This window comes from Oryx dammah, unplaced genomic scaffold, assembly GCF_014754425.2.
Source record: "Oryx dammah isolate SB20612 unplaced genomic scaffold, SCBI_Odam_1.1 HiC_scaffold_12, whole genome shotgun sequence".
Lineage (NCBI taxonomy): Eukaryota > Metazoa > Chordata > Mammalia > Artiodactyla > Bovidae > Oryx > Oryx dammah.
Genome location: NW_024070196.1, coordinates 62,750,427 through 62,763,971, shown reverse-complemented (window position 1 = coordinate 62,763,971; position 13,545 = coordinate 62,750,427). Strand labels below are relative to the sequence as shown.

The 13,545-nt window shown below is 52.0% G+C and overlaps 1 protein-coding gene across 1 annotated transcript in view; it reads right to left on the bottom strand.

Annotated features, from left to right (window-relative positions):
• Nucleotides 1-236: 236 nt before the first annotated feature.
• Nucleotides 237-13,545, bottom strand: part of TRPV4 (transient receptor potential cation channel subfamily V member 4) — a 44,903-nt gene continuing 31,594 nt past the window's right edge. The window contains exons 13-16 of the mRNA XM_040250913.1: nt 11,829-12,145; nt 10,437-10,564; nt 8,101-8,222; nt 237-7,393 (exon numbers count right to left, since the gene is read on the bottom strand). Coding sequence (XP_040106847.1) covers nt 7,236-7,393; nt 8,101-8,222; nt 10,437-10,564; nt 11,829-12,145 — 725 coding nt within the window. The 3' untranslated portion in view covers nt 237-7,235. The remainder of the gene's footprint in view (nt 7,394-8,100; nt 8,223-10,436; nt 10,565-11,828; nt 12,146-13,545) is intronic.

Sequence of the window (13,545 nt, the reverse complement as noted above, 5' to 3'; positions counted from 1 at the left end):
AGATGAGCCTGAGCTCAGATATGGGGACCTGGGTTTGTGTCCCAGCTCCACTAACCTGTCCTGCTTTCATCTGTTAGAAGCCATCAACAGCCTGTGGGAAAAACAGAAAAGTCCTTGTGCTGTGGAAAGGACACATAGCTAAGACTGAAGAAAAAAAAATCCTGCCACCTCCCAGCAGGGGTCTCCTTCTAAGACAGAGGGTTCAAATGCTGAGTCCACCACATCCAGGCTGTGTGTACTTAAGCAAATACATTTACTTCATTGAGTCTCACTTTCTTAATCTATAAAACAGGCAGAAAAGTTTGTTCTTGTGTCTTCATGATTTTGGCAGAGTAATAGGAAACCCTGACGCATTGGTATAAATGAGAAAAAAAATTGCTATCTCAAACAATCATAAGAAACCCTAAGGTAGGATGGCTCCAGAGTTGGTTAATTCACTAGCACAATGGTGAGATCAGGTACCCAAGTCCCTTTCTTCTTTCTGCTCCACTAAGCCCCTTCATGATCACAAAATGGCTGCTACAGTTCCAGGCATCACACCCAGTCCTGATAGTGCCTAGCAAAAGAGAAGACAGTGTTTCTTATATTTCTCTTATTTTCCCCAAATTCCTCCTCCTTCAGCAGACTTTCTCTTTTGTCTCAGGGTCCAGAACTCATTCATGTGGCTATTCCTATACCAGTACCTAGTAAGGGAAATAGAACCACAGTGGTGGGTGCGCCTGGGAAAGCCCATGATTGTAGAGTAGAGTGGAGAACTCTGAACAAAATGAGGTGCTGTGAATAAGGAAGAGAGTCTGACTTCCAGAGAGGCATCCACACCAATTCATAAGCACTCACATACAGTTCCTGAGATACGAATTCCAAACACTGAGCACAGCACCCAATGCACGGAAGATGCCTTACGTGAGCTCATTTGTCCCCTCCTTTTTGTGTTTCCCTCCAAAGTCACAAGACACCCAGCCTGGCCTCTCCTGACCCAGCCTCCTGCCCTCCTTCCCTGGGGCCTGGGTCTCTACTGCCCAAGGCGGCTTCTACTCTGTCCTCTGGCTCCATCACCCCCACCTCTTTTGTTTCTGTCCCAAAAGGTTGGGATGAACAAGGATCTCCTCGTTGTTCCCCAGGACTTCAGATTCCTAAAAAATAAAAAGCGGGAGGTGCTTGATTCTCATGCAAATGCTTTCACCAAGGAGTCAAAAATTAATAACAGTATGAACAGAGGCCTGGAGTATTTAACCACTCCATCCAAACAACCAAAATGATCTGAATACACCGTTATCCGGGTGAGGTGTAGAAAATTGACTGCCGACTATGACATTATTACATCGGAAATGTCAGGAGTGTGTGAAAGCCAGGGGGAGATGAACAGTGTGGTTGAAAACGGCTTTTGATTTTTTTAAAAAATTCCCAGCATTCATCTAAAACAATAATAACAGCTAATAATAACAGAGCATGTAATAATGAACTATTCATAGGCATAAGAGGTAATTGTTCAATTAAGATCCGAGAGTTTCTGCAACTGTCTTCTCTGATGGGGTCCCTTTGTTTTTGACTCTGGTAGCACTAATTATTTCCCGGTAGTGCTTTAAAGTTGGGATGAAAAAAGCCCTGCTGTCAAATATGACATACAAGTGCTTTATCATTATTAAATACACACGCATGCACATAATAAGAAATCCTTGTTGGGATAAAGTTAGGGGTAAGTTTAAACTGACAGTCTCCGGAGTTCAGCATTAGCAATAGGAGACAGCCAGGGTCTTCACCCACAGCAGAAGTGATCTGGCCTCACTAACTCTCACCCCTCCAAGCGTCAGAGTGTTTTCCTCTTTGGCATGAGGAGAATGCTGCTAAGTCGCTTCAGTTGTGTCCGACTCTGTACAACCCCATAGACGGCAGCCCACCAGGCTCCCCCATCCCTGGGATCCTCCAGGCAAGAACACTGGAGTGGGTTGCCATTTCCTTCTCCAATGCATGAAAGTGAAAAGTGAAAGTGAAGTCACTCAGTTGTGTCTCACTCCTAGCGACCCCGTGAACTGCAGCCCACCAGGCTCCTCTGTCCATGGGATTTGCCAGGCAAGAGTACTGGAGTGGGGTGCCATTGCCTTCTCCGGCATGAGGAGAATCAGTTCAGTTCAGTTGCTCAGTCGTGTCTGACTCTTTGCGACCCCATGAATCGCAGCACGCCAGGCCTCCCTGTCCATCACCAACTCCCGGAGTTCACTCAGACTCACGTCCATCGAGTCAGTGATGCCATCCAGCCATCTCATCCTCTGTCGTCCCCTTCTCCTCCTGCCCCCAGTCCTTCCCAGCATCAGAGTCTTTTCCAATGAGTCAACTCTTCGCATGAGGTGGCCAAAGTACTGGAGTTTCAGCTTTAGCATCATTCCTTCCAAAGAAATCCCAGAAATCTGATCTCCTTCAGAATGGACTGGTTGGATCTCCTTGCAGTCCAAGGGACTCTCAAGAGTCTTCTCCAACACCACAGTTCAAAAGCATCAATTCTTCGGCGCTCAGCCTTCTTCACAGTCCAACTCTCACATCCATACATGACCACAGGAAAAACCATAGCCTTGACTAGACGGACCTTAGTCAGCAAAGTAATGTCTCTGCTTTTGAATATACTATCTAGGTTGGTCATAACTTTTCTTCCAAGGAGTAAGCGTCTTTTAATTTCATGGCTTCAGTCACCATCTGCAGTGATTTTGGAGCCCCCCAAAATAAAGTCTGACACTGTTTCCCCGTCTATTTCCCATGAAGTGATGGGACCGGATGCCACGATCTTCGTTTTCTGAATGTTGAGCTTTAAGCCAACTTTTTTACTCTCCTCTTTCACTTTCATCAAGAGGCTTTTTAGTTCCTCTTCACTTTCTGCCATAAGGGTGGTGTCATCTGCGAATACCTGGGTTCAAATCCCGCCTCTGCCACTTACCAGCCGGGTGCCCTGGGCACAAGTCTTCCCCTCTCTGAGCCTCTGTTTCCCCATCTATGACATGGAGTGCAATGGACATTCAGGTTTTTGTAGCCTGACCAGGTTCCGGTTACTCTTTTTTCTATTGTCTGTATTCGTTAGCTATTGCCACAAAATTGATGACTTGCACTTGAACAAACTCACGAAAACTCAATGGCATACCAAAAAAAAAAAAGTTTTTGGTCCCTCGTTGGTTGGGGGCCCTCTGATTTCTGTGAGGCTTGCCTGGGATGACGCAGCTCTGTTCCACGTACCTCTCATCTTCCTAGTTGCTGGCCTCGGCAGGTCTGCTAACACCCCATTGGTTAGAACAAGTCCTGCTCTGCCCACAGTGGAAAGAAAAAGGTAGTACTGGAAAGGAATGGCTAAAGGGGAGAGTCAGGACCATTGCTGCAGTCTAGCACAAGTATCAGCATCCCAACTTTCCTTGGGATCTCTCTCCCCTCATCCTCAGTCCCTGTGGTCCTGGAGAAGTTAATATCATCCCTGGTTCTAGCTCTTCCTTTCAGAGATTCTGAGCCTCAGGTTTTTCTCCATAAAGAGAGATTAGTGTTAGGAAGGCCTTAAAAGCTCAGAAGCATCAAACAGAGACCACGTCATAATTAGGAGGGATATTTTCCTCTAAGCAATTCTATGGCCAATGTGTCCCCTGACAATATTTTGACCTATCACCAGTTCATGCCCTGTCCTTTGAAGACATTGGCAAAGGTCATCATTAGGATCTTACAGGAACAAACAAAATCTCAACGGCTGGGAAATATTTGAAATTCCCCTAAAACAGCTTTTGAAAACCTCACAGAAAATCAACACCCACACCATCAAATTATTTAGAAAATCACAATTGAAAGAGTTGTTATCTATTTAGCTAAAAATGTTCCCAGAGGAAAAGTCATAGCCTACAATGATTTCATTATTTTAAAAGAATGCATTCTGCATTCACCTCAATAATTTATGGAATCTTTTTGAGTTAAGAGGGTGTTTTGATTTTGTGGGCCAACCCATCACAAAACTCCTAGAGAAATGACCTCCTTATGGCCCCAGGATAAGTCACAGTCATGTTCCGTGACAACGTTGCTTGCCTTCCAGTGGAAAGACGGGGTGGCGGGGAGGGCATCTGGCTGCAGAGGCAATAGTGGTTTCCACATCCTCCTTTCCCACAGAACCAAGACCTGGCTGGGGAAACTTCCTTTCTCTATATTGCTTTCTGCTGCTTTAGGACAACTGCTGCTTCCAGCTTGCTGATTGGCTGGAGCACGGGCCACATGACACAATTCTGGCCAATAATACAGAGGGAATGTTGGCTAGGGGACTTCAGGGAAAACATCTCTCTCATAGAAAGAGACACAGGAAGTACCATCTCTCCATCTGGATGCCCCTGAACAAAAATGTGAGTTGCTCAGTCGTGTCCAACTCTTTGCAACCCTATGGATTGTAGCCTGCCAGGCTCCTCTGGCAATAGAATTCTCCAGGCAAAAATATGGGAATGGGTTGTCATTTCCGTCTCCAGAGGATCTTCCCAATATACAAATCGAACTCGGGTCTCCTGTATTGCAGGTGGATTCTTTACCATCTTAGCCACCAGGGAAGCCCTGGATGCCTCTGAATCTGGGAGAAATGCCTGAAATAGCGGCTCCACCCTGTGTCTCTGATGGAGGCCCACGGTTTCCCTGGTAGCTCAGATAGTAAAGAATATGCCTCAACGTGGGAGACCTGGGTTCAGTCCCTGGGTTGGGAAGATCCCCTGGAGGAGGGCATGGCAACCCACTGCAGTATTCCTGCCTGGAGAATCCCCATGGACAGAGGAGCCTGGCGGGCTACAGTCCATGGGGCCACAAAGAGTCAGACATGCCTGAGTGATTAAGCACAGCACATGTGAGGAAAAAGCCAGCACACTTGGTGGGTGGTGACTAGCACAGTGCCTGATAAATGCTTGAAGGAATAATGAGCTGGCAGAACCCTTAATGAATCACAGAGACTCAATTAACAAGCCTTACTGCCCTCCCTAACTTGGGACATCTTGCTGAGATAATAAATATTCTTTTCGTCAAGCCAACATAATAAGTCTTCTGTGACTTGCTGCCCCAAACATGTTAATGTATGAACACCACAACCACAATTCTCTCTTCTTTGAAAAGCCCAGGGAATCAACTGACCTTCACAAAGTCAGCGCCCATTTTACAGATGAGGACACTGAGTCTCAAGAGTTTAGGAACTACCTACCATTTTGCAGAAGCCTTGGCTCAGCCAGGGAGGGTATCCCATCCCCCAGGATAGGACTGGCTCAGGCATGACAATGTGACCCACGTCCACCCAAACAGAATGGCTCTTGGGACCTCCATTAAGAACGCCGGGGGGCTTCTCTGGTGGCTCAGTGGTAAAGAATCCGCCTGCCAATGCCAGAGACACGGGTTCCATTCCTGTCTGGGAAGATCCCACATGCCGCAGAGCAACTAAGCCCGTGCGCCACAGCTACTGTGCTCTAGGGCCCACGTGCCGCAACCACTAAAGCCTGTGCTCCGCAACAAGAGCAGCCCCCACTAACCACAACCTGAGAAAAGCCTGTGCAGCAACAAAGACCCAGCACAGCCGAAGATAAAGAAATAAAATTATTAAAAAAAGAAAAAAGAATGCTGGAAAGAGGAAGCAAGTAGCCTTGGGAGAAGCTGGGTCATCCATGGACCGCAAGGGCAGCCCATCAGCCCTTGGAAGCCAATGTAAAGGGAGACGGAAAGAACCGGTCTGTGGGAAGGTTGGTGCTCTGCACCGCACCCCCCAGCCACCCTCAGTGGTAATACGAGTCTCCCCTTCATTCTCTGCTTCATTCCGATAGCTGAAGAGACTCCCATCCTTCAAGTAACTGACATCCTTGTAACAGACAGGGAACATGGAGGCCCAGAGAAGTGACCTATTCCCACTGTTTGGGCAGAGGGTGCAAAGCCAGGTCTTCAGACCCCACGCCCTGTGTGTCTCCCACTGCAGCTGTCCTTGGCCAGGTCCTGCAGAGTCCCAAGCTCTCTTCAACTGAAGCTTCAGATGGGACCTAAGACTGGGTCCAAGCCAGGACCGGGAACCTGGGAGGTCAGAGGGAAACTGGCTGGCTGCGGATTCATCCAGGGCGGAGCAGCAGGATCCGGTATTTGGAGGGCCCCTTCTCATGCCCGGAGGCTTGGAGCTGCCCCAGGGCTGGATCAGCGGTGGAGTGTGACCTGGGGAGAATGGTGGCCCTGGGAAGGGAAGCTCCGGCTCACGTTCATGGCTCCGCTGGTGCGTGTCAACCAAAGTTTCTCTTGCGACTCCAGCAGGCCCCGCTGTCCTTATTAGGGCTGCTCTCCTCCTCACCATCACCCCACTGGACACCGGATGGCTCACCCACCTCCGTGGCTGTCGTCTCCGCCTCTGCTCTGCCCCTCCCAGCTGCTTGCCTACTCCCCCGGAACCCGCATCACTCGGCCATGATGAGCTTTACCACCTCCCCACTGGCATCATTTTTCACCCCCGTCATCACCTCTCCCGGCACCTCTGGAGACTTAAATGTTTCCCTTCATCTCCACCTCCCCATCACACCCCAAGCTCACCCCCATCTCTCAGTCACCACCGCCCTCTGAGTCCAGCCCCTCCAACCATCACCCTGAACACTGCCTTGGTTGTAACTCCTGCCCTGCCTTCTTATCCCCACCCTACCCCCAACCACAGAGTTATTTCTTTGCTCACTGGTCTCCCCGCCATCTTCCCCCCATGCCTGCTACCACTGCTCTCACCATATTCCCAACTGTCTCCACCATCAATGAACATTTATTGAGCACCGACAATCCCAGACCCACCCAGGGCCCGGCCCCTCATCAGAGCCCCTGCACTTCAGCCCAGGGTGGCCTGTGCAGCCGGCCCTGCACCTGGGATGGGGTCCTGGGGCCCCGGCCAGGCTCCGGTTCGGGGCTGGGGGTTGGGCCACTTTCCTGAGAGCAGAGCAAATAAATAAATGAAGAGGCAGGGGGCTGAGTCCTGGTGGGCGGAGACCCTGGTGTCCCTTACTGTGACTCCATGGGAGTGAGACAGGCGACCAGGCGTCCCGTGCCCGGGCCAGGGAGGTGGGGTAGGGGGGCAGGAGCCTGGAGACCAGAGGGTCCTGGGGCCTCCCCGGCATCTGCCCGGCCCTCACCTCTGGGGGTCGAAGGAGGGTACGGGGCGGGGCACACCCCAGTGGGCTGCACCTCCGAAATGCAGCTGGACTGGAAATGGGCGGCGGAGGGGACCCTGCTCCTGCCCGCAGGCCCTAGAGCGGGGCGTCGTCAGTCCTCCACTTGGGGGGGTAACTCTGCTGGTGGCCGTCGCAGCTGGGGTTCCCCACGTGGTCCAGAGGCACCACCACCTCGTCCGGGTTGGAGTTCTTGTTGAGCTCCACCACGCGGGGCACCACCGAGGACCAGCGATCTGTAGTGAGAGCGGCGGCGGGCGGGGTGAGGGGGGCCAGAGAGCGCATGCGCCTGTGTATCCCGCATGCCTTTGGGGTCCCACGCACTCAGCAGGGGTCGAAAGGAAAAGGAAAGTGAAGTCGCTCAGTTGTGTCCAACTGTTTGCGACCCCACGGACTGCAGCCTACCAGGCTCCTCCGTCCTCGGGATTTTCCAGGCAAGAGTACTGGAGTGGGTTGCTATTTCCTTCTCCAGGGGAACCTTCCCGACCCAGAGACAGAACCCGGGTCTCCCGCATTGTAGGCAGACACTTGACTGTCTGAGCCACCAGGGAAGTCAGTCTAAAGGGGGAGGTATATTATCCCCGTTTTACAGAGGTGGCAACTGGGGCTCGGAGAGGTCACGGAGCCCGCCTCGGAACACCCAGGAGTAAAATGAAAGAATCAGGGTTCAAGCCCGGGTCGGGAGGCCTGCGAGCCCAGGGCCTCCCGACTGTGCTCGGCTGAGTGGAAGCGAGAGCCCAGGCTTTCACTGGCAGCAGAGGAAGCTCGGAGGCCAGCCCAGCACACCTTCCCATTCTACAGACGTGAATACTGAGTCCCAGGGAAGGGACAGGACTGCTCCAAACAAAACGGTGCTGAGGATGACCAGGGCTCCCCCTCTGTGCCCCTCAGTCTCCCCTACACCTCCGCTGACCACTCCCCGCCCCGCCCCGCCCCAACTCACCCCTCCGGAGGCGGCCCACGGTGTGCGAGAAGCCGTAGTACTGGTAGTTCTCATTCTTGCCGGGGTCCTCGTTAATGATGCCCAAGTTCTGGTTCCAGTGAGACCAGTTCACCTCGTCCACCCTGGTGGGGCCACAGCAGACAGAGGGTCAAGGAGAGCACCCCACCCCCAGCCCAGAGACAGCACCCCTTCCCCACCCCCAGGCAGCCTCCAAGTTCCAGCCTTCCAGCACACCCTCCTCCTTTTTTTTATTCTTTAAAAATAAATTTTTTTTACGTTATTATTTGTTTATTTATTTATTTGGCTGCACCAGGTCTTAGTTGCAGCACTTGGGATCTAGTTCCCCAACCAGGGATTGAACCCAGGTCCCTGCACTGGGAGCGTAGAGTCTTTGCCACTAGACCACCAGGAAAGTCCTTGGGGTTTTTTTTTGTTGTTTTGTTTAAATTTCTGATAATATATATAGACAGATAGATAAAACATAAAATTTGCTATTTCACTTTCTCTCTTTTTTTTTTTTTTTGGCCTCTATACTTGACTTGCAGGATCTTCGTTCCCTACCCAGGGATGGAACCCTGGACCCGGCAGTGAAAGCTCCGAGTCCTAACCACTGGACCACCAGGGAAGTCCCTCACCCACTTTAGAGTGTACAATTCAGTGGCACTAAATACATTCCTAAGATTGTGCAGCCATCACCACTACCTAGTTCCAAAACCTTTTCATCACCCCAAACAGAAACTCTGTGCCCATTAAGAAGTTACCCCCGATCCCCCTCCCCACCAGCCCCCGCAACCTCTGCTCTACTTTCTGTCTCTATGGATTTATCTATTCCGGACATTCTGTGTTAAGTAGAATCATTCAGTATGTGGCCTTTGTGTCTGGTTGCTTTCACTTAGCATCAGGTTTTCAAGATCCATCCACGATGTAGCCTGCATGAGTACTACATTCCTTTTCATGGCTAAATAGTATCGCATTCCCTGCAAAGACATTTGTATGGCTATATATCCTTCATCTGTGGATGGACGTCCTCTTTCTTGATATTCTCACTCTTATTATTGAGACACCCTCATAAAGTCAGGTTATAGGGCCCAAATGGGCTCGAGATAATTTTTACTGTTTTAAAATATTTATTTGGCTGCATTGGGTCTTAGTTGTGGCATGTGGGATATGTGATCTTCATTGTGGCATGTGGGATCTTTAGTTGTGGCGTGCAGGATCTTGTTCCTGGACCAGGGATCCAACCCGGGCCCCCTGCATTGGGAATGAGGAGTCTTAGCCACTGAACCACCAGGGAAGTCCCAATTTTTACTTTCTAAAATTATTTTTAAGTTATTTTTATTCAATTTCTGTTTTGGGGGGGCAACTGCTATGGGTCAGGACCCAGCAAGGAAGATACATCCTTTGCTCCCATTTTACAGATGAGGAAACTGAAGCTTGTTGAACTATTTGTCCAAGGTCACCAAGGTGTTAAATCACAGTCAAGACTTGAACTTTGGATCCAAAACAGGGCTGTGCAGTGGGGGCTGTCATAGTGGAAACTGACTTGCCTGATTCCAAGCATGATGCTGATGCTCCATGCTGGCAACCACGCTACAAAGAGTGAGTCTTCCCAGGGGTTCCTCCTAAGAAGCTGGTATTCCCCATGCATCTGGGTAACATCCCAAGTCCCGGAAGCTGCTGATAACTCAGTTTCTCTATTTCAATCAAAGCCCTGAGGGGACTTCCCTGGGGGTCCAGTGGCTAAGTCCGCACTCCCTATGCAGGGGGCCTGGGTTCAATCCCTGGTCAGGGAACTAGATCCCACATGTACAAGGGTTCGTATGCCACAACTAAAGATCCTGCAAGCGACAACTGAGGGATCGAAGATCCTGCAGGCCACAACTAAGACCCAGGGCAGCCAAATAAAAATTTATCTATCTATTTATTTAATTTTTAAAAAATAAATACTTTTTGAAAATCGAAGCCCTGAAACCCATTCCATTGTATCACCAATAGAGGGCGGTGCCATGGGGTAAGCATTGCCTCTGAGTCTGCTTCCTCCAGCAAAGGAGAGAGCAGTAACACTGGCTGCTTCGGGTTGTCTGCCCCAATGTGCATTGGGGGCTTGCAGGGCACATCTCACGTGCCAACCCATCTAATACATACAGCTGGCCAAGAGAGTGATGCTATCATTGTCCCCATTTCACAGATGAAAAAACCAAGGCTGAGAACTGAACCCACAGGATCAGCCAGTGGAACTGAGCTCCAGTCAGGCCCCTGGGGGCCTCAATGGCTCAGAAGTGGCAATGGGTAGAAAGCATAAGGAGGCCCGGTGGTCTCGCCCAACCCGGCCTCACCTGAAGCACCACCTGCGGTCTGGAGTGCCGTCCGAGCTCTTGCCCACGGTCACCATCTCGCCGGAGCGGAAGGCCTTCCTCAGGAACACGGGGAAGGAGCGCTCAATGTCCAGGATGGTGGTGGCCCACTGTGGGGAGAGAGGGTGGGCAGACGGCGGGTGAGCCGCGCCCGGCCTTGCCTGTTCTTAAGGCAGGAATGACGCAGAGAACCAGGCTTTCTAGCTCCCACTACCCCTGCATTAAAGACTCAAGTACCCACAGGCGCCTGGCCAGAGAAAATGAATGAAGGGTCAGCAGCCCGTGCCCCAGGACACCAGGCGTCCCCTCAGTGCTGGGCATCCCCAGGGAGGGGTGGGGACTGGGGCAGACCAGGGGGTGCAGAAGACCCCCACCCCATGTGAAAGGGGCAGCCACCTCTCATCCATCCAGGAATGTGGGCCCGCCTTGCCAGGCTTCCAACTTTTCAAGAAAGGCCAGAAATCTGGATTTTTCTATGAAATCTTTCAATTAAAATTTTTTTGCATTAAGTTTTAAAAAAATATATAGTGATGCAGAAAACAAATAAATCTTTGCTGGTCAAATCTAGTCCACAGGCTGCGAGTTGGCATCTTACGAGTTACATCCAGCGGGGAAACTGAGGCCCGGGGGAGGAAGCGGTAGGGATAAAGGGTAAGAGACCCAGACCTGGGGGAGGACCTTGTGGAGCTGTTTTTCCTCACTGTGCCATTTCCTGAAAATGTGCCAAGTCACGGCAAGTGTGAGTGCTGCCTTCCCGGGCCTCGTGGTAAGGCTGTTTATCGGGAACCCGGGTTCTTGAACTGCCTGCAGCCAGGCAGGCCGTGACACCCTCCCCTCAGGCCCTCTGCTCCCTAGGCTTGCACAGAAACCTGTGGGAAACAAAGGCAGCAGCTCCCCAGTGCATCCGCACCCAACACATCTGCTTGGGGTGGGGGGTGGGCAGAGGGCGTGGGGAGCCCCTCTGATGAGGATGCTGGTGCTTCCCGGCTCTGGGGTGGTCTGCTCCCATGCCAGCCTGGCGTCTTGGGCCCAGCTAGGGCACGGAAGCTGCCCCCGGGCTCCATGCAGAATCCCCACTGAAATGTGAGGCTCTCTGAGCATTTCCGGTGCCCAGAGCGCTCCCTCCCTGGAGCCAGGGGGATTGCATCCCATGAATGGGACCGCAAGGGAAGCTGAGCTGTTGGTCAGGCAAGAAGCCACCGGAAATGCGCTAGGTGGCTCCGGGAAACAGACCTGCAGGCTTCATCAGTGCCCATTAAACAGACAGGGAAGTGGAGGCAGAACGGGGTGGTGCGGCTCGCCCAGGGCACCAGGTCGAGGAGGTGCAGCAGGCCAGGTGGCCCCGGGGCAGAGCAGCCAGCGGGGCAGGCTCACCTGCAGCTTCCAGATGTGCTTGCTCTCCTTGGACACCTGGCCCACCGTCTCCCCCATGAGGGCGATGAGCATGTTAAGGAGCAGCACGAACGTGAGGATGATGTACGTGACCAGCAGGATGATGAAGACCACGGGGTACTTGGTGCTGCTCAGCATCTCCAGGTCGCCCATGCCGATGGTGAGCTTGAAGAGGTCCAGGAGGAAGGTGCTGAAGGTCTCGCTGTCACGACATGAGGGGTAGGTGGGCACCGTACAGTTGGCGTGGTCCTCGTCGCACACCTTCAAGTTGGCACACGGGTTCAGGAGCGAGACCAGGGCTGCGGGAGGGACGGCAGTGACGGTCACAGAGGGTGAGAGGTGGGGAGGCCCCTTCCCATTTGATGGAGGGGAACACTGAGGCCTGGGGAGGGCAGGGAGGCTGGCCCAAGGTCACTCAGAGTGGAATCCAAGCCAGTGGTTGAATCTGGGTCCTCCTGCACGCAAAACCTTTGCTCTTTCCACAAACTCTTATTAACAAGGAAGAGGGTCCCAGGACTCAGTCTAGTGGTTCTCAACCGAGGATAATTTGTCCCCCAGGGCACCTTTGGCAGGTTTAGAGACATTTTTGGTGTCACAAGTGGAGGAGGGACACTACGGGCACCTATTGGGTCAACAACAGGGATGCTGCCAAACATGCCACCATGTACAGGACAGTCCCCACCACGGAGAACTGTCTGACCCCAAATGTCAACAGTGCCAAGGCTAGGAGAACCTCATTGAGCTGACTGTTCTTAGAGGTCTTGGGAGTCTGGGATGCCAGCATTCCACTCTAGTGTCCCTGTTTCCCAGCTCACAGCAGCACAGAAAGGAAGGGAGGAAGGTGAAACCAGGTACCAGCCTTGACTGCCCCCAGAGCTGTGCTCACTAAGGCCATCACCCCCTCCAGACATCAGCTAATTGTGGTGCTCATCCCTTCCCATGAAGCCCAGATGAAGCCTCCGAGTCCTGCTCCCTTTTGGATCCTGGGCATCGGATGGCCGGTCACCCGCCCCTTGGGGACCAGCCCAACAGCTTGATTACCTTCCCCAACCCTGGTCCCGCCCCCATGGCCTATGCCACTGAGGTCCCAAGGCATCGTGACATCAAGGATACAGCCTCGTAGAGGCTTTGTAGCTCCTGCCACCAAGAGGGTAGAGTCTATTTCCACACTCTTTGATTTTTACTCTTTATAATTTTTGGCTGTTCACACGATATATGGGATCTTAGTTCCCAGACCAGGGATCGAAGCCAGGTCCCCTGTAGTGGAAGCGCTGAGTCTTAACCACTGGACCACCAGGGAATTCCCGTTTCCCCACTCTTTGAATCAGGCTGAGCCTTGCTTTGGCCAATAAAATGAGAGAGAGAGTGACACTGTGCTAGTCAGTGACCTCAAACGCTTCTGCTCACCTCTGGGAACCCTCAGACCACCATGTGACCAAGTCCAAGCTAGCTGGCTGGAGATGAGTGACCCCAAGGAAGACAGTAAAGTCACCCCCAATGGAGGCCAGCCCTAGCTACACTAGTCAGCTGCAGCCAATCCGCCAGCAAACACAGACACGGGAGCCCAAATCTGGCCCAGGTCAGCACAAGCCCCCAGCAGACCCATGGATTTGAGCATAATAATAAATGGTGGCTGTTTGGGGGTCTTCCCTGGTGGTTAAGACTCCATGTTTCCACTTTAGGGGGCACAGGTTCAATC